Source organism: Dermatophagoides pteronyssinus, unplaced genomic scaffold, assembly GCF_027571235.1.
Source record: "Dermatophagoides pteronyssinus isolate colony J.1.1.1.1 unplaced genomic scaffold, Derpt_VIB-CSIC_2022.12 sq0001, whole genome shotgun sequence".
Taxonomy (NCBI): Eukaryota; Metazoa; Arthropoda; class Arachnida; order Sarcoptiformes; family Pyroglyphidae; genus Dermatophagoides; species Dermatophagoides pteronyssinus.
Genome location: NW_027461525.1, coordinates 4,484,633 through 4,512,551, shown reverse-complemented (window position 1 = coordinate 4,512,551; position 27,919 = coordinate 4,484,633). Strand labels below are relative to the sequence as shown.

The 27,919-nt window shown below is 29.8% G+C and overlaps 8 protein-coding genes across 8 annotated transcripts; 2 read left to right on the top strand and 6 right to left on the bottom strand.

The window, feature by feature from the left end:
• Nucleotides 1-224: 224 nt before the first annotated feature.
• Nucleotides 225-2,498, top strand: IntS11 (integrator complex subunit 11). Its single transcript, XM_027338775.2, has 5 exons — nt 225-380; nt 441-538; nt 601-786; nt 846-2,291; nt 2,358-2,498. The coding sequence occupies exons 1-5, from the start codon at nt 353-355 to the stop codon at nt 2,427-2,429; spliced, it is 1,830 nt and encodes a 609-aa protein (XP_027194576.1). The 5' UTR covers nt 225-352; the 3' UTR covers nt 2,430-2,498.
• Nucleotides 845-4,957, bottom strand: LOC113789262 (uncharacterized). The gene is made up of 7 exons (XM_075824435.1): nt 4,840-4,957; nt 4,100-4,783; nt 3,786-4,037; nt 3,652-3,720; nt 3,451-3,575; nt 3,212-3,380; nt 845-3,155 (listed from the first exon to the last, which is right to left on the bottom strand). The coding sequence occupies exons 2-7, from the start codon at nt 4,221-4,223 to the stop codon at nt 2,509-2,511; spliced, it is 1,386 nt and encodes a 461-aa protein (XP_075680550.1). The 5' UTR covers nt 4,224-4,783; nt 4,840-4,957; the 3' UTR covers nt 845-2,508.
• A 125-nt stretch (nt 4,958-5,082) lies between these two features.
• On the bottom strand, nt 5,083-10,719 carry LOC113789258 (uncharacterized). Its single transcript, XM_027338774.2, has one exon. It carries the CDS (start codon nt 10,593-10,595, stop codon nt 6,279-6,281), a length of 4,317 nt encoding a protein of 1,438 aa, XP_027194575.2. The 5' UTR covers nt 10,596-10,719; the 3' UTR covers nt 5,083-6,278.
• A 5,753-nt stretch (nt 10,720-16,472) lies between these two features.
• Nucleotides 16,473-19,656, bottom strand: MAN1 (LEM domain-containing inner nuclear membrane protein MAN1). Its single transcript, XM_027338741.2, has 2 exons — nt 19,063-19,656; nt 16,473-19,007 (listed from the first exon to the last, which is right to left on the bottom strand). Exons 1-2 carry the CDS (start codon nt 19,495-19,497, stop codon nt 16,989-16,991), a joined length of 2,454 nt encoding a protein of 817 aa, XP_027194542.2. The 5' UTR covers nt 19,498-19,656; the 3' UTR covers nt 16,473-16,988.
• A 376-nt stretch (nt 19,657-20,032) lies between these two features.
• Nucleotides 20,033-21,247, bottom strand: LOC113789235 (alpha-2-macroglobulin receptor-associated protein). The gene is made up of 2 exons (XM_027338745.2): nt 20,969-21,247; nt 20,033-20,912 (listed from the first exon to the last, which is right to left on the bottom strand). Exons 1-2 carry the CDS (start codon nt 21,218-21,220, stop codon nt 20,034-20,036), a joined length of 1,131 nt encoding a protein of 376 aa, XP_027194546.2. The 5' UTR covers nt 21,221-21,247; the 3' UTR covers nt 20,033.
• Nucleotides 21,248-21,277: 30 nt separating this feature from the next.
• l(3)80Fg (dnaJ homolog subfamily C member 16 l(3)80Fg) lies at nt 21,278-24,389 on the bottom strand. Its single transcript, XM_027338742.2, has 7 exons — nt 24,089-24,389; nt 23,967-24,033; nt 22,433-23,901; nt 22,292-22,369; nt 22,075-22,236; nt 21,813-22,014; nt 21,278-21,737 (listed from the first exon to the last, which is right to left on the bottom strand). The coding sequence occupies exons 1-7, from the start codon at nt 24,235-24,237 to the stop codon at nt 21,471-21,473; spliced, it is 2,394 nt and encodes a 797-aa protein (XP_027194543.2). The 5' UTR covers nt 24,238-24,389; the 3' UTR covers nt 21,278-21,470.
• Nucleotides 24,390-24,498: 109 nt separating this feature from the next.
• tun (N-terminal glutamine amidase tungus) lies at nt 24,499-25,346 on the top strand. Its single transcript, XM_075821581.1, has 3 exons — nt 24,499-24,679; nt 24,743-24,842; nt 24,896-25,346. Exons 1-3 carry the CDS (start codon nt 24,624-24,626, stop codon nt 25,340-25,342), a joined length of 603 nt encoding a protein of 200 aa, XP_075677696.1. The 5' UTR covers nt 24,499-24,623; the 3' UTR covers nt 25,343-25,346.
• Nucleotides 25,327-26,570, bottom strand: LOC113789236 (mitochondrial import receptor subunit TOM40 homolog 1-like). The gene is made up of 3 exons (XM_027338746.2): nt 26,411-26,570; nt 25,752-26,335; nt 25,327-25,691 (listed from the first exon to the last, which is right to left on the bottom strand). The coding sequence occupies exons 1-3, from the start codon at nt 26,568-26,570 to the stop codon at nt 25,455-25,457; spliced, it is 981 nt and encodes a 326-aa protein (XP_027194547.1). The 3' UTR covers nt 25,327-25,454.
• Nucleotides 26,571-27,919: the final 1,349 nt, after the last annotated feature.

The window sequence follows — 27,919 nt, the reverse complement described above, 5'->3', positions numbered from 1 at the left end:
ATATTAACACAATGATATTTTTGCTTAAAATGAAATGATATCATGAAAGTAACAGAAAAATTTTGCTTATCTTTTTTTCAAACCAAACAACAGAATATACAAAACACTTGAGGCAATTTTCATTTCATTGTTCATTAGCCATTAAATGAAATAGATACACATTCGAAATCGCGCTAATGATTCTCCATTGATATTCGAATTCGAATGCGACCGATTTTCATTTACTATCGCGATACAATCGATACCGGGATATCAAAACAAAGCCAAACATTTTCCCGGCCATAAAATCTGAATTTTTGTTTCAAGTTGTTGTTTTTGACATGAATTTAACTTCGAATCGAATAATACAATAATGTCAGACATAAAAATTACACCGTTAGGTATTTTTATGATATAAATTTCATCAATTCAATTCTAAACAATTGATATTTTCCATCCAGGTGCGGGTCAAGATGTTGGAAGAAGTTGTATTTTGGTTACAATCGGTTCACAACGAGTCATGTTGGATTGTGGTATGCACATGGGATACAATGATCAGGTTTTTAACAAAAATTTCTTTTAAAAAATTTGGTAATCATTAATGTTTGTTTTTTGAATTAGCGACGTTTCCCTGATTTTTCCTATGTCAGTAATGAAGAAAGTTTGGATTCATATCTTGATTGTGTTATTATTTCACATTTTCACTTGGATCATTGCGGTGCTTTACCATACATGACAGAAATGGTTGGATATAAAGGACCGATCTACATGACTCATCCAACAAAAGCTATCTGCCCAATTTTATTGGTAAGCTATTAAACTAATACAATTTTCAAAATTTAATTCGAAATTTTTTCGATTTGCAGGAAGATTTTCGTAAAATCACCGTTGAACGTAAGGGAGAAACGAATTTTTTCACATCACAAATGATCAAAGATTGCATGCGAAAAGTTATTCCTGTGAATCTTCATGAAACTGTCAAAGTAAATGATGAATTAGAGATCAAAGCTTATTATGCTGGCCATGTCTTAGGAGCTGCAATGTTTCATATAAGATCAGGACAACATTCTTTAGTCTACACTGGCGATTATAACATGACCCCTGATCGACATTTAGGTAGTGCTTGGATTGATAAATGTCGACCAGATGTTCTCATCACTGAAAGCACCTATGCAACTACAATTCGTGATTCCAAAAGATGTCGTGAAAGAGATTTTTTAATGAAAGTTCATGAATGCATCGAACGTGGTGGCAAAGTTTTGATTCCAGTATTTGCTCTTGGACGAGCACAAGAATTGTGTATTCTTTTGGAAACTTATTGGGACCGAATGAATCTTAAAACACCAATCTATTTTGCTGTTGGCCTTACTGAAAAAGCAACAAATTATTACAAGCTTTTTATCCCTTGGACTAATCAAAAGATCAAGAAAACTTTTGTCAAACGTAATATGTTTGAATTCCGACATATCAAACCATTTGATAGGGCTTATGCAGATAATAAAGAACCTATGGTTGTGTTCGCTACACCAGGAATGTTACACGCTGGACTATCATTGCAATTGTTTCGCAAATGGGCTCCAGATCCGAATAACATGGTCATTATGCCGGGTTATTGTGTAGCAGGTACTGTTGGCTATCGGTTACTGAATGGAGCTAAAAAAATCGAATTTGAAAATAAACAATTTGTCGATGTTAAATTACAGGTTCGTTATATGTCATTTAGTGCCCATGCTGATGCTAAAGGTATAATGACTTTGATAAAACAATGTGAACCAAAAAATGTTGTTCTGGTTCATGGTGAAGCTTCTAAAATGGCTTTCCTAAATGGCAAGATTAAAAATGAATTCCATATTGATTGCTACTATCCAGCCAATGGTGAAACAATAAAAATTGATATTCCGATCTCACAGGCCGTCGATGTTGATGTTAACTTTCTAAAACGAACAATAACTTCTGGCATTTCTGACCCTAAAAGACAGAAATTAATGCATGGAACATTGAAGATTGATAGTAATAATTCTTCAATTCTTTTATGCAGCAAAGATGAATTAGAACAATATGGAATAAAACCATTCACTATTACATTTAAAACTTTTATTAAATTGGAAAATGAACAATCCGATTCGTTATCATCAGAAGAAATAACGCAAGTTATCTATGAAAAATTAAAAAGCAGTGAAAAACTTAGTGATCAACATGTGATAAGCAAACCTAGTGAAACAGAAGTACTAATTTCACAGGTTTTGATTCAAGTTCAACCAAACGAAAACGATCAAAGTAGTAAGGAAATTATTATTAAATGGCCAGAAGAGGTATGGCTTCTTTTTGTTTAAAAAAATGTAATTATTAATTATGATTTCTTTTTTTTCTAAATTCAGGACGAAGCATTGGGAAGTTTTCTTCTCAATTACATACAAGGATTAATTCGATGTTCTTATAATACCAAATGATTTATTCATTCTGTTTGACCATTAAATTGAACACATGTTAATAATAATAAAAAACTGATTTTAACATCACATTGAATCATCATGCTTCACTTGTTGAGCTGTCATCATTCAGTATTTTTCTTTGATTATATCGATCTAATTCTTTACGAATTTCTTTAACAATTGATTGCGTTTCTTCACTTAATTTTATTTCCAAAATATTTGGATGTTTGTGCGTTTCTTGTATTGTTTCTCGGCTATGAATATAACTGATTCGATCATAATCCGAATTATGGCGACTAGTTACATGGCTATTATTATATTGGACTGGTATGAATTGCTGTTTACCACTATATGATGCTGATGAAATACGTGTAGGAAATGTTTGAAAATTTTTGGTTGATGAATTTAATGTAGAATAATCATATTGACTGCTTTTATCGATTTTTTTGATATCTGTACCGGAAAATGATACTGCAAGATCATCAGTACTTGATGCAACACTATTCCAATTGGTTGGCTCATTTAGACGTTGTATTGATGAACTATTTGCAGGCATTGATCTGCTAATCTCTTGATTAATGTTTTCGATCCAATCTTCACGATCTTTACGACAAACACAGCAATAAAGACAAAATATACAGAACACTAGTAACGATAATAAACCAAGAATAATCAACATAGATGTCAAATTAATCCAATTAATTTGAGCCGTATTTGCTTCAGATGAATTTTTTACATTGTAGGCTTTAAAAAAAATTGAAATTAAAATAAGATTTTGTATAATGTTAAGAATGTAATACCTTCAATTTTAGAAGTAACTGAAAATCCTGTTAAATTATAAATGAGTTCGGCCGATACTAACGTCATCAAATTGTTGGCATATTCGTATGACATCAGAGTTCCATTATTTCTTAGATTATAAATAATTTCAATTGTTCCATTTGGTTCATCAATTATCATATTCTGAATCTTTTTTATTTTCATTGAAAAAAATAAGAGATTAAAAAAATTTTTTAATCGGATTTTAAATTATTCATACTTTAACATCAAGTAAATCTTGTTTAAAATTGCCCTGTTTTTGTAATCCATATTCATAGACTTTTATCAATTTATTTCGGAAATTTTCTTCAGATGTATTTAATGATTTATCGATATAATGAAAGCCTAATATGTAATATTTGAAAACGAAAAAAAAAATTCATTAATCACTTCATTGAAACTTTCAATTAAATCGATTTACTTGTTTTAATAAGTTCCGCTTCTGTAATAGTTATTGAATTATTTTCCTTTTTTGTACAATTAGATAAATCTATGAAAAAAATAATTTATTTCCATATTAATCAGACGATGAAAATGATAATGAATAATTTTTACCTGTTTGATTATAAATATTTGAAATAGTGGGTGATGATGGTTTTATTGTTGTACTAGTTATAGTTTCGATAATTTTTGGTGTAGTAGTAATCGTTGATTCTGATGGTAATTGATCAATTAATGAATAAGGAAAATCGACAAAAGATTCATTTTCGATTGAAGAATGATTTTGTTGATCATAATAAAATTCAAAATCAAATTTTGGCCATTTACGGCGAAAACTTTCCACACAATTTCCGGTACAGTTTGATTCTAAATGAATTTTCGAAATAATATCCAAATTATTGACAAAAAAAAATTCAATTGTAACTTACCATGTGAATAGATAAAGAAAGAAAATATAATTAAAATCTTCAATAAAGCAATATAAAACATATTTATCATTTGAAAATGATGACAGGCAAATAAAAAATAATTTTGATCAAAATTAAATTTCATCAATTATACGAATGCAATGAATGGATGCTGTTTTTTCTGGTGATGGCGGCAACGAAATGTTCGTCGTTGTTGTTGGTTCAACATATATCACAATCATGACAATTGTTTAACCGACAGGTGATTATCATAATAAATAAATATGAATCCTGAAATGATAATAATGTTGACAATGAATACTCTATTGTCATCATCATCATTATCATCAACCAGTTTTTTATGGATGAATTCGGATGAATGACTTGATTAACATTGCCACACCATTTATATAATAAACACGTTCGATGGAACCAGAAAAAAAACTCAATTATGAATCATCCGTTAAAGTTTAAACCACCTAAATGTAAACATTGCGGACATTGTTAATATAATTCATATAGCACACCTGTGCACAGTTTTTTTTCCCTGTGTTATTCGAAAGATTCATTGTTTTTTTGTTTTGTTTTGTTTTTTTCCCAAAAATCCAATCAAAAATAAATGCTATGGAAACGGGCGGTTTACGTTTTTTTTTGTTTTCGCCTGAAAATCTATATTTGATAGGAAACCCGATTAAATGGAAAAAACTTAATTTTCAATTTTATTAATTAAATTAATTAATTTAAAAATATTAAATACAAACTAATTCAGTTTCGATTGATCTTTGTTGTTGCTTTTGTTGAATAGGTGTGTGTCTTTGTGTGTCTGTTTGTGTTTGTTTGTTTGTTTGTTTGTTTATTTGTCAAAAATTCACATTTGTGACCGAAAAAACAACAACAGCAATAACAAAAACAACAAACGAAAAAAACAATCATCATTTAGGTTGACACCTTTATTATCATCATCATTAACATTATTTACAGAAGAAAAAAACATCATCATCAAGTGAATTTCAAATGTTTTGTTTTGTTTTATTAATTCGATCAAAATTTTTATTTCAATTTTGGCAATAACAACATGTTGGATCGATCATCACAATATTATTTTTTTGTGTCGGTGTCTTTGTGTATCTTTTGCATGGAAAAAAGGAGAATGAATAAATTATTTTAGAAAGATGTCTTTCTTTATTTTGTTTACTCAAAAATGACAAATGTCAATCAAAAGTAATCATTTTGAATTTTGTGTTTATTGTTGTTGTTGTACACTACACATCCGATAAAAAAAAGAAAATTTTAAGGGGAAAATAAAATTATGTGTGTGTGTGTTTGTCATCGATTGTTTTGCAAACAATATGAACAAGAAAAAAAAATTTTAATTTAATAATAATAATGATAATTAACAATTTATCACGTATGATGAAATGAAAAATTTTCTTGTTTTGTTTATTTTTACATCGATTGATTATATAACTCTATTTGCTATACATAAGAGAGAGAGAGAGAGAGAGAGGAGAAATGTAATAATTGATCAATCTAATAACTAACCTAATCGATGTTGAAATAATAGATGTTTGTTGAACGAGAGAAAGAGGAAATGAATTTGAGATAATATTAATAATAGAAAAAAAAACTCAACGATAACGTTTGAAAAAATGTGGGCAAGATACAAAAAAAAACGCTAATCATTTTATATGAAATATCATTATCATATATAATTTTCTTTTCTTTTTTTTTGTCGATAAAATTCAATAAAAGATATCAAAGATATTTTATTTTTGTTAACGAGATTCTATAATTCTTTGAAGAAGAAAAAAAAAGAACGAAGAAAGAAATAGAGACTTAGATTTGCATTTTATCGTTTGTAAGTGTATGTGTTTGATGAGAGGAAGAGGTGTGTGTGTGTGTTTGTTTGTATGATAAGAGATAAAAGTAGTTGGCAATTGCAAGACTGATAGCAACAGAAAAAGAAAAAACAATGAAAATAAATCACATTTTTTGTAGTAATAAAAAAAAGATGGAGAATAAAGATGACCAAATACTGAAAATTTGCATAAATAAACACAACCATTCTGCTGCTATAGTGTTTTTTCGAACATGAATATTTAAAAAATTCATTCAGGTTGTCCAATATTAATTGATTGAATTTTATAACGTTGTTTGTAACATGGTATTTATGGCCCGAAAAAAAAGAATAAACAAATGTCTAGACATTCAATGAATAATATACAACATCAGTATTGGATTTATTCTCCGATGAATTGACTAGGTTGATTATTTTGTTATTAGCAGTAGAAGAATCTTGATGCTGTTTTTTTGTGGACAACAACATTTGTGATTCATTAGAATTATTTATTGTATTCTGGTTGTTGTTATTAGAAATTGGATGATTCGGTGAGAATGCTGCTTGTTTATGTTGTTGTTGTTGAAGAGGCACTCGTTTTGGTTCATCATGATTCTGTTGTTGTTGTTGTTGTGTTGATTGAGCACGCGGTTGTTGTTGTTGATGATTCGAAGCAATCTGAACATGTTGAGCGATCAATTTAGCTTGATGTAAAGAATTTGATTGTTGTTGTTGCTGCTGTTGTTGTTGTTGTCTTTCCATTGTTTTTTGTAGATGAAGTTTTAATTGATCACGGGAAAATGCTACAGCAGCCGGACCATTCAACATGCTTGCATCAATAATTCGTACAATTTCATGTTGTGTACCATCCGGTGTACCACCACCAGTATGTATGGCAATCTTTTGCGTTTGAGACATTTGACGAGGAAGTGTTTGTGATTTAATTTGTACTTGTGCAATGTTTGGTTGTTGCGAATTTAGAATATTATTCTTATTATTATTATTGTTTGGCGTGACATGCATATCATCAATTTTTTTAACAATAGAAATCATGTGCGGATGCTGTGATTGATTATTTGATTGATTGATTTGCATAAATTGCGGATGTTGTTGTAAATTTTTCGGTAAAGTTGAGCAAGATGCTATCGTTCCTGTTTTTTCTACATAGATTGGATGATTGGTCACTTGACGAATCGTTACATTATTTGATGTCATATTCAATGCAGATTGTTTTTTCACATTCATTTGTTGAATAATTTCATTAGATTGGCCAAATTTTGGCCGTATTCCTCTGACCGATGGACGTCGAGCAAATCCAAATGTAGGATCTTCATCTTCAGTAAACGAATATCGTTTTTTTATCCTTTCTGTGCGTTGATGTTCTTGTTGAACAAATGCCTCTAATTCATCTTTTTCTTCACCCGATTGATCAGAATTTTCATTTGTTTTGCATTGATTGTTTGAATTTGTATCCTCTTTTCTGATCAATACTTGAGGATAAGCATAAAGGCCATCACGACGACGAATCTCACTCGGATCAGGAAATTGAGTATGATGATTTTGTTGAATATTATCACCACTAACAAATTGTTGTGTACGTATCGTTTGACGAATTTGTACGTTTGGTGGAGCTGCGTAAGCCATCACTGTTGGATGTTTTTGTTGCACATAACAATGATATGGCGGAATAGGATGTTGTTTATGTTGAGGATGATGCAGTTGCATAATTCGAGGAGCCAATAAAGTAGTACCTTGTGGCACAATTATACGACGAACAGGTACAGTATTGGTTTGTGAATTATCTATTGATGAATTCGGTACGACTATTTGAGCTTGCTGTATGATAGTTGTTGCTGTTGTTGGTTTTGGCATGACATTAATTGTTTGGTTGGCATTGTTGTTAGGTAGAGATGATGAATTTGTTGCCATCGATGATGCCGATGATGATGACGATGATGTTGTTGATGATGAACCGGATGGCGAAGAACCGGATACATTTGATGGAGGTGGTGGGTGTAGCGGTGAGATCGTATAACTGCCTAATTGATTACTGACTAACAATTTTTGATTATAAATGATCGATGCCGAGTTATTCGTTCCTCCATTTGTATTATTCGAAGCTGTTGGAGCAGCTTGGACAATATATTGAACAGGACGAATAGTGCTTACTCCATTTATTCCAGGTTGGATTAATGCATAAGGATAACGATAGATGACTTGACCTGGTCGTAATGTTGTCGTTCCTGGATTGTTGACGATGCAAATATGTTGCTGGCTTGTGGCCATTCGTGGAGAAACATTATTGCCATGATTAACATGATGACCGGATATATTCAAATAAGCAGCATTCATGTTTGAATTGGGTTCGTTGGGAGAAAAAATAGTACTATTAGAATTTTTATTATTATCCGGAATAGAAATATGAATCTGCTGAACATTTGTCGATGATAGATTTGTTGGTGAATTAGAATTTTTCGGAACAGTTCCAAATTGTTCGTGATTCATTAAATTATTGGTTGATGATGATGATGACGAAGAGACTGGAGAATTTGAGTTGGGCGATATTTGTGATTTAATCTGTTGAATGTTGGCCGAAGTCGATATCAACAATGGTAATGTTTGAGAATTTTGTTGAACGGCAGGACATGAAACCGTTGGTGGCACCAATGATGATGATGTTGATGATGATGCGCTCGACAACGATGATGATGATGATGTTCGATTTGTTTCTAATATTGTATAACAGGGCAGCGGCATCAAATTGTTATTTGACGATATAACTGCATGCTGTTGTTGATGTAAAATCGGAACACCACCACCACCACCACCATTTGTTAAACCAATAAATTTATTGTTGCCGGCTGTCATTGATTGTGGTGCATTGACTTGCATGTTTACAGTAACAGAATTGGCAATTTCATTTGGATTGAATGTTTTGTTTTTATTGTTATTATTATTATAGTTTGAAAGATTTTGTTGTTGTTGTTGCTGTTCCATGATTTTTTCATAGAACAAAATGTTTTGTTTAAAATTCTGTTGTCTATTTTCAGTTGTTGTACCATTTATTCCGGTTTGATTATTATTATTATTAGTAACATTGTTATTGTTATTGGTTGTACAATTTGAAAATTCATTATCACTATTTTTACTATCTTCTGAACTGGATGTACTTAAACGATTTTCAAAATTTTTCACTTGATTTGTAACCAATAAATTGTCATTTGTGTTTTTGTTCGAAAGTAATTCTCCTGTATTTTCATATAATGCTTCATTATTATTATTGTTGTTGTTGTTATTCTGTTCTTTTGCTGAATCTTGAGAATCTGAGCTAGAAAAAGAACTGTTATTGTTATTTGTTGTAGCCGTAGAATTTGTCGGCGAAGCATTACAGTTGACCATCTGTGTGATTACATTGATTTCTCTATGACAAGGCTGTAAATTTTCGTATATATTTTCATTATTTTCATTGGAATTATCATTCGGTGGGATTTGTTTGACTGTTTCAAGTTGAAAAGTTTTATTTTGATTAATCAAAATGATAGTATCTTGTGAGGTAATACTAGAATCACTGGCAAGATCCTGTAGAGATCCATTGGGACTAGAATCAATGCAACAAACTTCATCATCTTCTTCATTAATATTGCCTGATGAATCAAGAAAATATGAATTAAGATGATGAACGGGAAAATCTGCCGAACTAAGATTTTCTTCATAATTATTGACTGTATCGAATTCATTTTCATCACCATTGTCATTTAGTGTTGGTCGTAAACCATTATTTGAATCAGGCAATGTTACTTGACTGCCAATAGCTTGTAGAATATCATCTTCTTTCAATACACCAATAATTTGTTCTTCTTCTAAACTGTCAAGATTATTATTCAATATCATTGATTGCCATTTAGAATTTTGATTTTGATCAAATTGATGATGATGATGATTGAATTTATTTCTAGAAGAAATTTCTGGATTTCTAATATTTTCTTTAGAATCATTTTCACTATCATCATCATCATCGATAAAATCAAAAGTAACTTCATTACGAAATACATTCAATGAATTAGCAATAAAATCTCTATAATCGGGCGGTGGTTCAAATGTAAGCAAATCTTGATATTCAGCTGGAGGATCATACATAAACGATTGAAATTCCATTAAATTTGCATCTGGTTTTAATGCTATAATTTGTGGCATTTGATCAGGCATTTCATAACAAAACACCTGCATTGTTTCACTAAATTTTACTCGTTTATTATGAGATTTAATAAAATCTTGTGTTGGATCGATTTTCTTTTTTAAAAGTGATTTTAATGATTTTTTGTCATCACTTGGATCACTTTTGACATCGATACCCGATGTCGATAATGTTGTATTTTTGGTTGATGAGCTTGTCGATGATGATGATGTTGTTGTTGTTGTTGAGGTTGTGATCGAATGATCACTTTGATCATCACTATTTTCATTATTATTATTTTTCTGTGAACAAGACATTTTTATAGTATGATGATGTTTTGAATTAATTTCATTATCGTTACAATTATTATTATTTGTCGATTGGCAACAATGTTGCTGTTGACCATTCGTTTCATTATTTTCGCATTGATTTGTTGTTGTTGTTGTTGTCAATGTTGATGACGATGAAGATGTCAAATTGTTGCTTTGACATGGATGATCTGTCATCGTTTCACTAATGACATCAATTCATTACAGAATTAATCATAAAGATTTTGACTTTATCAATAAAATATTATGTCATGACCACGGGAAAATCTTCGTCTGTGGAAAAAACCTAAAATCAAATGAAACAGAAAAAAAAGAGAAGGAAAAAAATATTAATTACAATCGGAAACTTTATCCACTCCACACAAACCGAAAGCCCTTTAAACTTTTGATATAATTTCGAAAATGATGATGATAATGATGGATAAAAGATGATTTTCAACTGTAGTCGTCGATTCAAATAAAATCAAATTTTCACGCTTTTTTTTCTCTCTCTCTCATTTCTAAAAATAAAAAAAATTATTTGCCCCACATTTTTTTTATATTAGTTGCCCAAATTGATATCCGATCGATGATGATCATAGGCGATGACTCTTTTTGGTTTTTATTTTGTTTTTTTTTTGTTTTGTCTGTCTGTAATGTGCAATCATCATTTCCTAAATTATTATTATGAAATTCAAAACGACAAATAAACCTTCAGTACATTCGAATGATGTGAGAATAATTTTTTTTTTTTTTGAAAAAAATAACTATCCAATCGATTCGATTGTTTTTCAGTAGTTGTTGTTGAAAATCAATGATTGAAAAAATCGATGTATACTGGCAACATTTTTTTTGAAGATAATATGAAAGAAAAACATGTGTAGATTCACACCGCTAAAGGTTATTTTTATATGGAAATTACTGTTGCTATTAAACAAAATTAACGGTAATAATAATAAAGAAAAAAGAAGTAATCTAAGAAGAAAAACAATCAATAATCTTACGGTCGATGTAATATTTAGATGATTAAATGAATGAAATTATATTATTACTTCGGAATACACTTTTTTTCTGACACATGTGTTCTACATATATTATTTAAAATAAAATTGAAAAGAGAAAACGACCACGATCAACAAGTTGCAAAGATTTTCATCATCATCATTTAGAAAAAGGATAAAATAATCATTTTCACTGTCTAACAAGAGATTGATCTATTTTATTTCTTTTTTTTTTGTTGGACATTCAAATGAATCTTTGAATTAAGATTAAATTTTTGGCTGTTGTCATTTTTGAGTGTGTTTAAGGGGGAAAAAAATGAGAAAATTAGATCAACAAGCAATGATTGACGGATGTTGTTGATTAAAATACATAGAACTTAGATAAATGAAAATTATTGAATAAGAAAAAAAGGGTTATCCAATGAATGAATGAATATTTCATTGATTGGAAAATTTATAAAAATATCCTGCCGTACATGAACGGAAATGGTCAACAAAAAAAATCAAAAATCATAAAAAATAATGAAGGTGATAGGAAGAAACGGATAACGAAGTTCAATGATACGACATTTTTTTTTGTTTTGTTTACATACAATTTCCATTCATATCTAACAAGATGACAAATCGAATAAATGTTTCTTCATGCATGGCAAAGAAGGTAAAAAAAAAATTTTTTTTTTGTTTGATTTATGTTCATTCAAGGTGGTGTAAGAAAACAAAATAATATTTCCATTCATTCATTCCATTTGTCGTATTTCATTCAATCATTTAATATTTTGGATTTTTATCATTAAACAAAATGTATTTTTTTTTCTTTTTGAATGAATGATATGTTTCTCTGTGTATATGATAGGTTATATGTATTGTATTTTGTTTTTTTTCTTTGTGGAAAAAACATCATCTGAATGAATAAAAAAAGTTTAAATAGGAAAATGTATTGAATTCAATTGAAATATTTGAATGAAAGGATGTATGAATTAAATAACGGCACACGAGTTGTGTCTGAGAATGTTGAACAATTTTGAAAAATAACAGCATTTTTTCAAATCTAAGCAACAAAAAAAACTGATGGAAATGAGAAAAAATAATAATTTAAAATTGATGCTGGAAAAAAATTTATCGAAATGAAAATATCAGAAAAAAAAGGGGAATTTTTCTATTTTCAATGTGTTTTTCATTTCTGTTTGTTTGATTTTTTTTTCTTGAATCTAAAATGTGAAAATAAACGGGTTACCATTTTTTTTTGCTTCACTGTTTGTGGCGGCAGGTGTTTCTTTGGTTTTCTTTGTTCATTCATTTCATTTCATTTACTCAATTCCGCTCCATTGAGGTGTACACAAACACAAACACACACAAATATTTTGTATGTTTGATTACCATTCACAACATCGTAATCATTTTTTTAAAAAAATATCAATTATGATTAAGCTAAAATAAAAATAAAAAAAAATTGTAAAAACCATCAAAATAATGATACAGATTGAATGATGATGATGATGATGATGATTCGCACGAAAAATAATTATAAACAACAACTGAATAGAGCAAAATTAGAATGCAAAAAACAACAACAACAACACTGACATTGCAAATAGGAAGGAAACAAATTCAAATATGTTAAATGAATGTTGTTGTTGATGGAAAAAAATAGAATTGTAAAAATTGTAAAAAAACAATTCCATTGATCAGTGGTCACGAAATTTTCCAAAAAAAAATTCTTCTTTATGGATCATCTATTTTTATCGTTTAGGTTCTTGTTTTTTACAGTTACATTTGTGTTTGTTATATTTGTAAGTTGAATCAGAAAAAAGAGGAAAACAATGATTTTCACCAAAAAAAAAAAAAAAAAAAATTTAATGTTGACAAGTGACTGAACGACTATATTACAATTTGTCCAATAGATAAAAGAAAATTCTTTTGAAAAAACTGTATGTATGATCATATTTCATGTTTCATGTAGTTGAAATAATAATATTTAATATTACATTTGTATTATCAAATTGTGTCATAACAAAGAAATCTTTTTTTTTGTTGAAAATTTGACTTTTTGCAACAAAAAAAAAACATCATCATCATGCATAAAACGAGGGCTTTGTTGATAAATGTATGCAAAAGAGATGTTGAATAAATCCCGAAGAAAAAAAACTTACCTGAAGATTTTTTTTTGTTTTTGAATAAAATATATAGAATAGAATGATTTTTTGGTGATGGAAGACACTTGGAATGATGATGGATAAAAACAAATTTTTATTATTATTTCTATTTTTATTAACACAGAATTTTAAAGAATGGCAAAAAATTATTATTGTTTTTTATTGATGAAAATGGAGTTTGCTTTCGTTATTATCGTTGATGATGATAATGATGATAGAAACCAGAAACGGAAACAAAATGAATGGTTTGGGATATCGAATTTTGAAGAAAGAATATTGCTGATGTTTTTTTTCTGACAATAACAACAACAACGACGACAACAATAACAACAAAAAGAAAAAAACACTTTTCAACAGGAATATTATTGGATATTAGATCATTATTATTATTATCAAACGATATTGGAGAAAAAAAATTTATCGCAAATAAGAATCAACATCATCAATATTTTATTTAGTGGTCTTTTTTTTGGTAACATTTAGAAGAAACAAAAACAAAACAACAAAAAACAATTGCCAAAAACAATACAATAATGATGATGATGATGACAAATACGATACGATATAATGGCAACCAAATGAATGTCTCAAATTGAATTCAATTATGTGATATTCAATTGAAATTGAGTTTTCGAATCACGTAAATGAATAATGATGATGATGATAATAAAATATTCTATAACAAACAACAACAATGATAATGAAGAATATTCTTTTTTTTTGTTGCTGTACGAATCGATGATCGGTTTTATTCTGTGGATTCTTCGATTTTTTTTGGGGAATTATAATTTATTGATTATTTTGATGAAACAAATGGCTAAATATTTATTTATTTTAACGAAAAGATTTTAAATATTTGGAATGATGATGATGATATCATTTATGATAATGAAAAACAATTTGTTTGTTTGTTTTGATTGATTGATAGATTGTTTGTTTGGATTGAATTGAATCAAATTTCTTCAAAAAAAATAATCAAATAACATTGAATAAATAAACAAATCATTCATTCATTCATTTTTTTTCTAAATGTAAATGATTGATAAATGAGCCGGGAAAAATTGAATTTTGAATAAGAAGAAGAAAATTCAATTCAAAATCATTCTTCATTGAATAAATCAAACAGATTTGATTGATGCAATGAAGAAGAAATTTTCACACAAGGGGTCCATAATAGGAAGACGAATATATATTTTTGAATGATAGTGATTCACATTATCAAAAACAAAAGAAAAAAACATTGAATATGACATTTTCATTGAACAAAAGAATGAGCCAGATGCAACAAGAAAACAAAACAACTAAACAAAATCAATCCAAACGTGCATATCCAAACACAAAGACACACGAGAAAAATAGAATACAATTTTGAAAAAAAAGAGTATCATAAAAAACGGATGATGATAATAATGATGAAAAAGTGGTTGAATTTTTTCGAGTTTCTCTTTTTCGGTGTTCATTTTTTTTGTTGCTGTTGTTTCCATTACTTATTTCACACAAATCTTTTTTTTATCATTATGTGTGGTAAATTGTTTTTGGTTGAATATTTAGCCAACAACATATTTACACACCACAACATTAACATATCGATATTGTTTGTGAACGAATTCTTGTATAATTTTTTTCTTCCTTTTGCTTTTTAATTTTTCATAATGACAACAAAAATAATGTACACACTTGGAGCTCAGAGCCCGAGCCAAGAAAAAAAATAATATTCATAGTGTGAGAAAGAGAAAACATTTTTTCTAGCTTTCGTCTGATATTATTTTTTTTCGGAGACATATACAGACACAAACATATAAACGTAAAGAATCTTCGGCAACATCGGTGTATTACAAAAAAAGCAACATACCAAACAAAACCAACCATACTCATATCATTCATTCGGTTAGTGGCCGAACGATATTTCGGTTGATTTTTTCTTCTTCTTTTTCGTATACACACTTTACCACTCATATATTCGACAATATAATGGAAAAATATAGCGCGCGAATACCACTTCTACCACTTCGATGTTGAAATGAATTGAATGAAGATGGTGGAAGCAGAAATAAACTTCGAAATAAACCACATAGACCATTGATGGCATGTTTGTGTGTGTGTGTGTGTGTATTGTGAATGTTTATATATATTTCTGGTATCTGTATATACAATTCTTTGGTCCAAGTTGCATGTATGATGAAAAAGGTCACTATCTCCATCATCATTGTTTCTAGCTATTCTGGTTTTTAGCTTTGTCGGCTTTATATGTTTGATGATAATTATTTTGAATGCACAAAATTGCCTACATCGCAGCATCGTAACATTTGGTTTGATAATGTCTGCATCTTTCGCGGAAAAAAAAATTGTAGCAATCCAATGGCATCAAATTAGCATCAAATTGTGAGGTGCGCATGAATCACCGAAGTCATTGTATTATACCACCAAATATAATCGTCAACATCATTGTGATAGCAATGATATTTAAAAATGTTCATTGCATCAATTTATAATATCCGAACACACACACACGCACACATATATACATAGGAAAAAAACAATACAAAACACATCAATCTCAATCCTCCTGGAATGAATGAATCGTATGTCGTATCTTCATTCTCGATCTGCTTATGAACGAGAATTTCATCTTCGGTCATGCCCTCAAACACGCTTGCGTCTTTTTTATTTTTATTTTTCTTTTTAAATGAAATCCAAATTGATGCTTATAACGACCAAGTACGACTAATATCCTCTCTTTTAACCGGATCTTTCCGATTACAACGACATCTGGTACTTTTCAATAAAGACATAAATAATGAAAGTTGAATACTTTTTTATTTCATTTTTTATTTTCAACGATAAAAAAAACAAAATCTGTAGAAATACATGTTACATGATTATGTCTTCAGAATAAAAGAGCAAAAAAAAACAAATCGTCATAAATGGAGAAAAAGAATTTATTCATTTGTTAATTATTTTCGTATCGTATGTGTCTCGTGTCCAAAAAATTTATTCAATTATAAGATAAATGTTTTGTCTGTAATAATTTTATTATGTTACACATTGAGGGAAAATAAACATCATCTGTATTTATTCATTTGTTAACATTGATTGTGTAAGAAGACCTGGGACAAATTTTGGTCTATAGTTTGTTTGTATGTTTTTGCTTAATTCTGTGTATTATAAAAATAATAATAATAATAATAATGACATGAATCTCTCTAAAGTTTCAATATCGAGATTTATAAATATGAATTAGGAATATTTTTTATTTGTTTTTTTTTGAAAATGTGTATAATAAAAATTAAAATGGTGATTGTGTGTGTGTGTTAAAGAAATAATAATTCAGCCAAATGATGGGGTGTGTAATAATAATAATAATAAAGAAAAATGGCTGTGAATTATTACAACTGGTGTTTTTAATCGTCAAAATGAATTGTCAACCTTGTATAAAATTATTGTGTGATCGATGTGATTTGCAATGGCGTATCCATATATCGGGCATGAGGAAATCGTTGATAATAGCGATCTTCTTTTAGGAATTTTACACTGACCAATTTTTTTTCACACCACCAGCCATGTAGTGCATGAAAAGCATTCGTTGCTCCAGCCACTGATCCACATTTAAGAAATACTAAACCTTCATTAGTACTATCATCGATTTCAATATGAACAATATCATGTCGACCATTATCCGAAGTAGTAGCCGTTTTTTCCAATATTGTATTCTTAATCTTTTTGCTCCAATTTGAATCGACGTATTGGGCTTCTTTTTCGAAAATATTTCGAATTTTCAAGAAACGGGTCAATGCCTGGAAATTTTTGTTACGATTCATTTCGGGAAAATGTGATTGTTCCATAGCATCAGTACTTGACGATTGATTGGCCTTATTATTGGAAAAAGCAAACGCTTGTCCTTGCCATTCAACGCCACCAATTTTTTGTGATTGTTGTGAAGCAGGAATCGAAAAGTCGTTATCATTTTCACTATCAGTAACACATGGACTATTGGTCGATGCAATCCATTTCCATGCCTTGAATTCTTCACCGTCAATTTCTTTGAATTCAACTTTGACACGAGAATCCGAATTTTCAATTTGATTTACAACCTTCTCCCAAACTCGTTTATATTTAGAGTTTTTCTTTTCGGCTGGCGATAATAAAGTGTCACGAATGTGCAAAACAGGCATCGATTGGGGTTCGTCTGGTGATTGTAATAGTTCTACAGATTTTTCAATCAATTCGTACACGAGTTCTTGTTCTTGAAGTTCTAGATTTTTGCTATAACGATAATAGAGGAAAAATATAATGCTAAACAAACCAATAGCCAAAGATGAAATGATGATCCAAAAATTTGATTTCCAAAAAAATTTCAATGAACATTGTAATGGCAAATTTACATTATAATTTGGCATTAATTTTAGTTCGGATAAGAAATGATCTTCGACTTTGATATTCCATGCTGTATTAAGTTTGATTAGTTTGAATGCATTGGACATATCACGATTGAATAATTGATTTGAATTCATTTGATGGAGACTGACATCACGTGTAACCGATGAGGACAATGATGCAAGATTTGCTTGTATATCTTTCTCAAAATCACTTCGTTTGAATATTAAATCGGTTATTTTTGGCAGATGTCCTTGGTTTGATGATGATCCACAATAGGTGTCATAAATACGTTTGTCAATAAAGCTTTTGATTTCTTTGATTATATTTAATGCTGGCTTTTTATCACTTTCGAACTGTAGGCAATCGATTTGTGAGTCGATATTGTTTTGATTACAAATAGGAGCCAATAATTTATTTTTATCTTCAATGAAAGTATAATCAGTTAGATCCAAATTATATCTTGAAGTGTGGGTGAATTTTGAGTAGAAATATATGGAGAAAATAACAACAAAAAAGATAATAACAAACATCAATAAAGCCCAGGAGATGTAATTTGATGATGTTGAAAAATTTGCCGTAGAACTTGTTCTTTGAGATGGCCACAATTTACGTTTTATGTTCTGAAACAAGGATGTAAATATCCATGTGAATGAACGTTTGTTTTCGGTACGACGGGATCGTCCCAATCCGGGACGATGATTCAACAACGCCTGGCAAATTTTATCTTTTTTGTATGATTGTTCCGAATCAGATTCGCTATCGCTATAGTTTAATAATGATGGATTACTTTTATGAATGTCAAATAAGGTTGATTTAGTTGAACGACGGATTGGAGCTCGACTTAAACTTGAAATCGGTCGAAAAGTTTGACTCTCTGTTACTCGAGGCATTGTGATACCAGAAATTTTTTGTGAATTCGGAGTATTTGAAGTAAGTTTGACCTTTTCGTTGACATCATCATTGTCATCCGAACTTTCAGAGGAGAAGTTATTTAAACTTGCGCTTGAAGGTTGTATAATTCCGAAACTTTTAGACGATTTCTTGTGGAAAGATGGCTGTTTCAATGTTTTTTCTACTTCCTATATATTACAAATAAAATTTTAGTTATTTAATAATCAATTATCAAATTATTACCTTGAAAGATTTAATTGCTTCAATTTCTTCTGAATTGTTTGTTTGTCGTCTTGGTAGACTGCGCCGAGGAGATTGTCTTCGTGTTGTTGATCGTCTAATTTCAATGGTTGGTTGAATGGTTTCAACTGAAGAAATATCTTCATCAGGAATATTTATAATATTTTGAACATGATCACCGTTATGATTGTCACCATTCATGAAGCCGGAATATTCATGTTGATCATCATTCATTGAGCCATTATTTGATGTACCGTTCGTTTCATTCGAATCATTGACAATTTTTTCTTGCTCTAATTTGATTAGCTTTTTTAAAAGAATTCGTCGAGTTTGTGTTGTTACAGGACCACATTCAATATTGTGATCATTGATAAGCCTACGGCGAAGCTCTTGGTCGGTTATATTCATATCAAATGATGGTGACATTTCGTTGGCCATTACTGGACACGTTAATTCTTATTCAATGAAATGATGAAAAATCAAATCAAGACAAATTGAATTCGGTCCAAGGTGTTGCCAAATAAATAAAAAAAAAGTACTTCCATTAACCATCAAAAGCACAATCACAATGCTTATTGGTTATTGTTGAATGCAACGAACAACAAGAAACCACTCCGTTATTCGATCCAGTCACAATTAGAATTTTTATGTTTATTCACATTTTTCGGTTGAAAGTAAACGCATTGAAATATGTAAAACAAAAAATGTTGTAGAAGCATGATACGAACAGAAAGTGAATCCATAAAGCAATGTATTGTGACTGTTGCTGAGTTTTCGAAAAATTTGTCATGTCCAAAAATGTCAGGACATAATTTTCATTGCTTTTATTCATGAAGCCGGTAAATTAAAAATAGCGCCGAAAAATTTTTGGTTGGAAATATTTATAATTCAGTAATTGGTAATTTTTTTTAATACCGAGGAAAAACTAAAAGACACATTTAATACATTTAAAAGAAATTGGTTCATGTTCATGTTTATAATTCGGAATGTTTATTTAGAATTTGCTGTTCCAATTGTTGGTGCAATTTTTTAACATGACCATCTAATTCTTTTACTCGATTTTCGATATGCTTGTGTAGATTAGAAGAATCTTCTCCGTCTTCTCCGTCAAAATCATTGCTTTGTTTTTTAAGATTGTGCGCTTGTAGTTGGCCAGAAAAATAGTTCAATTTTTTGATACGATTTTGAAAATGTAGCAATTTTTCTTTCAATTCTGCAAGCTCATCGGCATTGAATTCGGATTTAAGAGCTAATTGCCATAATCTAGCTGCTTTTATTTCATCAAATTCTCCTTTGAATTTGATATCTTTATCATAAACCATATTGCTGATTCGTTTGTATTCCTCTTTGAGTTCAGAATGTTTTTGTTGAATTTTTTCATTCATTTCTTTATCAAAAGATTCCCTGGAAATTGGATTCGCCGGATCGATGTGATTATCAAGAACATCATCATCATTAGGATATAATCGATTTTCTCGTTTATCATGATACTGATTGATTAATTGACGATAATCATGTAATTGGTTTTCGAAGCTTTTTAATTCTTCTTTCAGAATTGCCAATTCTCGTTCATTCAAATCCAATTTGTGAACTTTTTCCCAGAGATTTTCAAGTTTTTTATCTGAAAATAGTTGTTTATTGTCGTCCGTTGATGTTGTAGTATCATTTTTGAACATGGATTCGGTTTCCAGATCATATTTGTTCAAAATCATTCGCAATTGACGTCGAACTTCAGTTTCGGTTTTTCCATCCGGATCTCGATTTTCTGCTTTAATTTTTTTCAATTCAATCTCCGATATATCCTGATGCTTTAGATCTTCCATTAACTGTGATAATTCTCTTGGTTGAAGTTTCTAAGAAATTAAAATAAAAATTGATAAATTTGAAATTTTTATTTAACAAAATTTACCTGATTAGCTTGATTCCAAAGAATATTTAATTTTTGCATTCGAAAAGGTTTATCCGATGGTCTATATCCATTACTATTAGCTTCTTTGGAATATTTATTTATAGCCAATATGGCCACTGAACAATATAAAATAAGGATAAATTTGATTAGTAAATTTTTCATTTTTGGTTTGTTGTTGGTTGGATTGAATGTTGCACAAATGATGGAATGATGTGCTGCATTCTTCAACCAACTAAAGTTGTTTGTATGCATCGTTCGACACGAACTATTTGTGAGGGAAAAACAATGTTTCAAATTAAATGCAAAAAATTATCAAGGCGTTTTTATTTTATTCAATTTATTTTAAATTCAAATCTAAAATCAACCAATACAATAAAACAAACAGTACGGTGTAAATGCAATAAATAATAATAATAATAATAATAATAATAATAATATTTACAAGATTAAATGATTAAAGTTATTGATGTTAATATGATACAACAATAGATGATTGTTCCTCTTATTTCATATGTTCAGGCCAAAAATTGATATAATATCTTGTGGTACTTCCATCAAATAATTTATCCAACCAATTTGGTAAGCCATTTAATAAATTATTTTCAAAAATAACATCATTATTGTCGATCGATGATAAATCCGATACATTATTACCATTAGTAGTGTTTTGATTTCGTACCAACATACCGGATTCGACATCGGATTCTTCACTAGAATTTTCATTCGTTTCATTTAGGCCAAGAAATTCTCCATCCTCTTCCAATCGTCGCTATCGAAGATGGAAATAAAAATTAAAATATTTAAAAAGATAAGATCTAATATCATTAACTATAAAATTTATTACCAATGGAATATTATTTTCCGGATGTTTTGCGTGATAGACGCAAAAATATTTTCTAAAACCATTAATCGAAAGGACTGTTCCAATGCAATTTTTCGGATTAATATTCAATTCTCGTTCACCACCAAGTGTTTGCAATAAAAGTTTTTTATACCAATCAATATTCTTTTCCACCAAAAGAAAGGCAAACATTAAAGTTTTGTTCCTTGAGAAATAAAAGTTTTAAAAAATTGGAGAAAAAATCACATAACAGATAAGTACATACTTCCGATATGGGTGTACCGCTTTATAAAATTGAGGTAACAATTTAGATTTCGAAGAACTATCACAAAGTAGTACGATAGTACGACATCCGGGCTTTAACAAACGAATTAGGCCATTATAAGTTTCTCCTCTCAATTCGTGTATATTTAATTTGCAATCATTCCTGAAGAATAAAAAACAGTCGAAAAATTATCTTAAAATTATTTTAGTAAGAATACCTTGGTCTTGCGGATGATCCAGGCATTTGACGGCCCATTTTTCTATATTTTTCTCTTATGGATTCTTCTTCGACTTTCCTGTGAAGTGAATACAATGAAACACTGTGTTTTGGAGTAGAAAAATAAAATTTCAATACATACATGAAATATGTCATGACATAACCGATAAATATGATAAAAATGATGGAAAAAACGACCGATAAAATCGGTGTAGGATCTGTTCGGGAAATATTGTCGCTTAAATTTTCAGTTACCAATAGTAATCTTTTAACTATTCTAGCAAATAGACTTTTTGCCGATTCATCAGTGAGTGAATTGATTTTTACACTGTAAGTAAATTGGGCGGCATTCTGTGATAATCGAGTCATAAGAAGATTCAGTTTTTGTTTTGTTTCATTTATATAAGTCGAATCGACAAAATCCCATTCATTGTTTAACCATTCATAGAAAACTTGATTTGATTCTTTTCGCCATAATATGACAACATGGATTCCTCGATTAATATTGACTTTTTTGCTTAAACCAATATTTGTCAATGATTTGACTAGTTCAGCTTGTTTTTCTCGATGAATGTACATGAAACGAAATCGATCTTTAGGGAAATCGCTTTCTTTCATGAATGCTCTCATGGCATGAAATTTTCGTTCATTATCTTCTTTTTCGCTGGAAACAAGCATTACACAAAGTTTTGCACGTGATGGCAAACTAGCTACTGGACATAAATGATCGAATACAGTTTGAGAAGTGACTCTAGGCAAAAATAAGTATTTGTGTGAATCCAGTACATCCTTCATGATTTGCGTTTTTAGTTCTGAAACTGAAAGACTAGCAGTCGGACTATTAATATCTTCATTAAATACGAGCATTGAATTCATTTTCGGGTCAATATGATAACGTTTCAATACTTCTTTGGTTTTTTGATCATCCGTCTTGACATGGCCAAATGCGATTCGTTCGTGAAAATAGAAAGCGACCAGAATATAACGAAGTCGAATTGAACGATCATTATTAGTGAATAATACTCGTACTTTATTATCTTTCCATCCATTTAAAAAGTCGTAGTAATTATCATCATTAATTTCGATGACTAAATCTTTTGGCAAAGATCTTTTAATGAAACCAATCATTGTAGATAATGATATTTCTGGCTCTCTAAATGGTCTTATATCACCATCAATTAACGATATGATATAAGGTAAAGATCGAACGCCAATCTTTCGTGTCAAAGCGATTTCATGTTGTGAATGAACCGTACCGAAACCAACACCAACTGACTCTAATTCATTCATCAATCTACGAAGCACTTGTTCTACTTGAATGCACGGAACACATAGATCACCATAAAAGACTAGAATGTAAGGTGTGGAGTAACTTTGCGGTAAAATTGTGTTTTCATATGCTCGATGAGTTATTGAATGTTTGCGAAAATAACTTCCACTATTGAATGTAAATCTAAAATTTCGGCCATCATTGGAATCGAAAAAAGTGTCGAATGTATCAAAATCAAAACGATTAAAGCCACGATAGTCGGATTTATGTTTGAAATTAGGTGAATCTTCTGTTTGTCCAGTTCGATCAAAAAGACGTCTTCTTTCTGGATCCATGAGGATCTGATTAATGAAAAAAAGTGTAACTAATACTAATACAGCGATTCATGAAAATATTTTTTACTCACCTCATAAGCTTTATTGAGTTCTATGAATTTTTCTTGTGCATCGTTATTTTGATTTTTATCTGGATGGCTATGTGAATAATACAATCATTTTAAATTATTAAAAACTTTGTAAAATTACTTACTATTTTTTAGCCAAATTTTTGTAAGATTTTTTAATTTCAGCTATCGTTGCTGATTTAGGTACTTCAAGAACACGATATGGATTCAAGGCAAAACATATCGTCAAACCACAGTAAAGAATTGCTAATAAAAACCAAAAGAATTGACTCATTTTGGAAGATAGGATTTATTATGAGATTCAACACAGAAAAAGCAAGAATGACAAAAAAAAATCTTATTGATCGCTAAAGTTTGATTGTCTAAAAATGAAAATTGTTTAGGTTCCAAACAAACTATAGGACTAGCGAAACATTTTTTACTACATTCATGGTTTATTGTTTTTTTTTCTTTTATATACTAAAAACAAAATCGGGTCGATCTTTACCAGTTATAATAAAAATAAAAATAATAATAATCTTGAATTGCACAGAATCGAAACAAATAACAGTTAAGAATTCTTATTCGTCTAAACAAAATAGAAACTTTTTGGATTCTATTATCATTGTGATGTGGAAATAGGATTCTTATTATATTTGTAAACTTTTTGAAGCGGTGAAAATGAATTTTTTCAATTCTTTAGATCGCGAACAATTGATTTATACACCTTTTTATTGGTAAACAAAAAATTTAATATAAATTCTATTTTTTAATTGGAATTTTTTTTTTGTAATCATTAGCGAAGAAAATATTTGGAAATTATGTGAACATATTCAACAAAAAGAACCCGGATTGTTGAAGAATTGTTTTGTAGTTTTCATATCAAACGATATCGAACAAGTGCGATTGTTAAAAATTTTCATGAATTGATTAAATCAATTTATTATTTACAGGTATTATTATGGGCTCAGAAAATTGGAAATCCTAATCATAATTACCACGTAATATGGGATTATCATGTAATTTTAATTTACTATGACACGGATAACGATGATGATGATTCCACCATTGTTTTCGACTATGATACTATTTTGCCATTTCCATGTTCATTCGATGATTATCAAAAAAATGTACTTCGACGCTATGATTATATAAATCGTAAATATGATTGTAAATTTCGAGTCATAATGGCTGAAGAATATTTGCGAACATTTTCATCGGATCGATCTCGAATGAAAGATTCGAATGGACAATTCATTCAACCACCTCCTGATTATCCTTGCATACAAACATCAACAGAATCAAACAATCTTAATGGTTTCATATCGATGGAAATGCAAACATTCTCTATAGGACAAGTGATGGATTTAAATCAATTACGAAATAAATTCTCTAGATGATTTATTATTTGCTTTAGAAAAAAAATAATTCTAATAATCAATACATAGAAATGTTACAATTGTGTAAATATTTCGGGGTTTTTTTCGATGATAAATTGTTAACAGATAATAATTATCCAACGTAAAGACCGAGACCAACTCTGGTTTGTGCTTTGAGATGATTGATCGTACCGCTAAACATCAATGTAAATGGCAATGGCAGTAGTTTTTTCTCAAATACGCAACCAACATTCCAATTCGTATCAACAAGTCCTCGAAAAACAAAATTTGATTTAGGCAAATCGATTTGATAACCAAATGATGCTGTACTATCCGGTTCAGTTAAATTTGTTTCCACCTGGACGCCAACCTTTAGTTTGATAATGGCAAATGATGATCAGCGATAATGAATGATATTGTCAAATATTACCTGTAAATATTCATTCTTTTTCTGATAATAACATAATTGAACACTGTTATTATTGATTGTACCACTGACAATATAATTGTCAGGCGATGTATAACGACCAGCAACAGACAATATCGAATGAGCTACATTCGAATTGTATTGGCAGACCATTTCAGCTCCCATTGAAAGTTTATTGGTTACATTTTGTAAATAGCTGACCACAGTTAAACCGGAATTTCTAACAAGATCGATATTGCTCAATGCCATTGAAGCAGTGTAATCTGGTGCAAGATAATCGGTTATCAATTGTGATGCAACACATTTCGAATTTTGAAATTGTGCGGCAATATTCATCCGTACACGTTCACCCATCAAATGTATTATACGAGAATTTAGATTGCCATTTGGATCGATTTCACCGAAAAATATTGGAAAAGCTTCGGATGGTGAAAGTTGTTTTGTTCCAATATAGGTAGCACCGAAACGATAACCGGGTGGTTGCATACTTCCCGAACTCATAATAATATTATGACTGATTTGAAAATGATTGCTCAACATTTTGTTGACCACAACTTTGCTGCCATCGAATGTCATTGGAAAGACATCTAAAATTGTTAATTTTGTTGATTGTAAAAATATGTCAATGAAATAAATGGAAAAAAGTCTATGAAACATTTAACCTTTGCATTTTCTATGAAGTTCTTCCATTGATCCAGGATTATTATTCTTAATAATAGGCTGATTATTGGTCTCTGATATTTGTTTAGGATCAGGAATGATACCGGCCTGTCCAAGAGATACAGGCGGTGGAGGCATTGATGATGCAAAAACATTACCCATGATTAATTTATTTAACAACAAAAAGATGATTTATTCAGAATCGAAAATGATTCAAATGGACAGTTCGAAAGAAAATCTAACCAAAAAAATTCGAAGATCACATGTGTGTATGCTATAAATCTGTATCGATAGTCATAACGTGTGGCGTATAAATGTGCGTTCTGGTGTTCATAATGGACGAAACCAAATGAATATTGTCTTCAATATAACGAAAGTCATTGATGAATGTGATCAGCGTTTTCTCCCAAGTTTCTTCAAATGACATGAGCAAAAAGAACAAAAATTCAAAAAAAAAAAAAAAAAATCCAAGTCCCGACAATAGGTCATTGATTCCATTTAAAAAAATCGAATCGAATCCGAACAAATTCTTCAAACCAAATAAAATTTAAGAAAAAAAAATCTGAAAATTAATATTTTTCATCATTCAACAAGTATTATTTATTCGTGTACTTGAAAAAAATAACCGCGCTATAATTTCAAACATATGTTACACATACATCAAGAATGTAAAGGCAATGTGTAATTACCGCTACTGGTTTTATTACCATCTTAAACAATCATTATGAATGAATGAATGACTGTAATGAATGAAAGAAAAAATTATTACCTTAAATGGTAATAATTGTTTTTTTTCTTGTATCAATTTTCCGATCAACAGACCAGAAACAATAACACCACTTGAGTTGCAATCCAAAAATGTTTAGATTACGAAATATATCTCATTAAACAATGGCAATCCGTTTCAAAATAATCCGCAATAATAATCATTGTTTATCCAAAAGCAAAATTTCATATTGTAGATGGATGTGTAACAATCGAGATACCATTGTAAATATATGACATAAGACGATTGATTATTTGGATAAAGATCTGGAACATATTTTTTTAATGTAATTCTAAATTTTGAGGGTGGTCCAAATAGATTATTATCATTATGATGATGATCAAATTATTTATCCATATTTGTACATAAAAATGAAAAATATCCTTTTAAATTAATGATCATTTTAATCAATAAAAATTACATATCAAGTTAGTTATCACATTGATTCATTGATTGACATTTATTATTCAAAAAAAAAAAAAATCTTATACGTCATATCAGTTGAGGCCAACGTTTTTATCATTATCAATAACAACATCAAAACAACAAACAAAAAAGGATGGATGACAATTCATATTTTTCATGCGCATGTGTGATTTGGTGGTTACGCCCGCATTGAGTATTTCTTTATTTTTTGTTTTTTGTTTTTTATAATTTTTTTTTGTTTTGCCGGTATGCTACAGTGCTGCCCCTTCTGATTATGTTCTTTTTTCATCATCATCATCATCATTGTTCGAAATTGGAA

Excerpts from the sequence above, each read along its gene's own strand:
- LOC113789235 (XM_027338745.2), bottom strand. The coding sequence starts at position 21,220 with ATGCATACAAACAACTTTAGTTGGTTGAAGAATGCAGCACATCATTCC. Across the intron at positions 20,913-20,968 it reads TTTGGAATCAAGCTAATCAG|AAACTTCAACCAAGAGAATT; the intron begins GTAAATTTTGTT and ends TTAATTTCTTAG.
- tun (XM_075821581.1), top strand. The coding sequence starts at position 24,624 with ATGAATTTTTTCAATTCTTTAGATCGCGAACAATTGATTTATACACCT. Across the intron at positions 24,680-24,742 it reads ATTTATACACCTTTTTATTG|CGAAGAAAATATTTGGAAAT; the intron begins GTAAACAAAAAA and ends TGTAATCATTAG. Across the intron at positions 24,843-24,895 it reads TATCAAACGATATCGAACAA|GTATTATTATGGGCTCAGAA; the intron begins GTGCGATTGTTA and ends TATTATTTACAG.
- MAN1 (XM_027338741.2), bottom strand. The coding sequence starts at position 19,497 with ATGGCCAACGAAATGTCACCATCATTTGATATGAATATAACCGACCAA. Across the intron at positions 19,008-19,062 it reads AAGCAATTAAATCTTTCAAG|GAAGTAGAAAAAACATTGAA; the intron begins GTAATAATTTGA and ends TGTAATATATAG.
- LOC113789258 (XM_027338774.2), bottom strand. The coding sequence starts at position 10,595 with ATGACAGATCATCCATGTCAAAGCAACAATTTGACATCTTCATCGTCA.
- LOC113789262 (XM_075824435.1), bottom strand. The coding sequence starts at position 4,223 with ATGAAATTTAATTTTGATCAAAATTATTTTTTATTTGCCTGTCATCAT. Across the intron at positions 3,721-3,785 it reads AAATATTTATAATCAAACAG|ATTTATCTAATTGTACAAAA; the intron begins GTAAAAATTATT and ends TTTTTTTCATAG. Across the intron at positions 3,576-3,651 it reads AGCGGAACTTATTAAAACAA|GCTTTCATTATATCGATAAA; the intron begins GTAAATCGATTT and ends ATTACATATTAG.
- IntS11 (XM_027338775.2), top strand. The coding sequence starts at position 353 with ATGTCAGACATAAAAATTACACCGTTAG. Across the intron at positions 539-600 it reads ACATGGGATACAATGATCAG|CGACGTTTCCCTGATTTTTC; the intron begins GTTTTTAACAAA and ends TTTTTGAATTAG. Across the intron at positions 2,292-2,357 it reads TTATTAAATGGCCAGAAGAG|GACGAAGCATTGGGAAGTTT; the intron begins GTATGGCTTCTT and ends TTCTAAATTCAG.
- LOC113789236 (XM_027338746.2), bottom strand. The coding sequence starts at position 26,570 with ATGGGTAATGTTTTTGCATCATCAATGCCTCCACCGCCTGTATCTCTT. Across the intron at positions 26,336-26,410 it reads ACTTCATAGAAAATGCAAAG|ATGTCTTTCCAATGACATTC; the intron begins GTTAAATGTTTC and ends TAACAATTTTAG. Across the intron at positions 25,692-25,751 it reads AAAAGAATGAATATTTACAG|GTTGGCGTCCAGGTGGAAAC; the intron begins GTAATATTTGAC and ends ATCAAACTAAAG.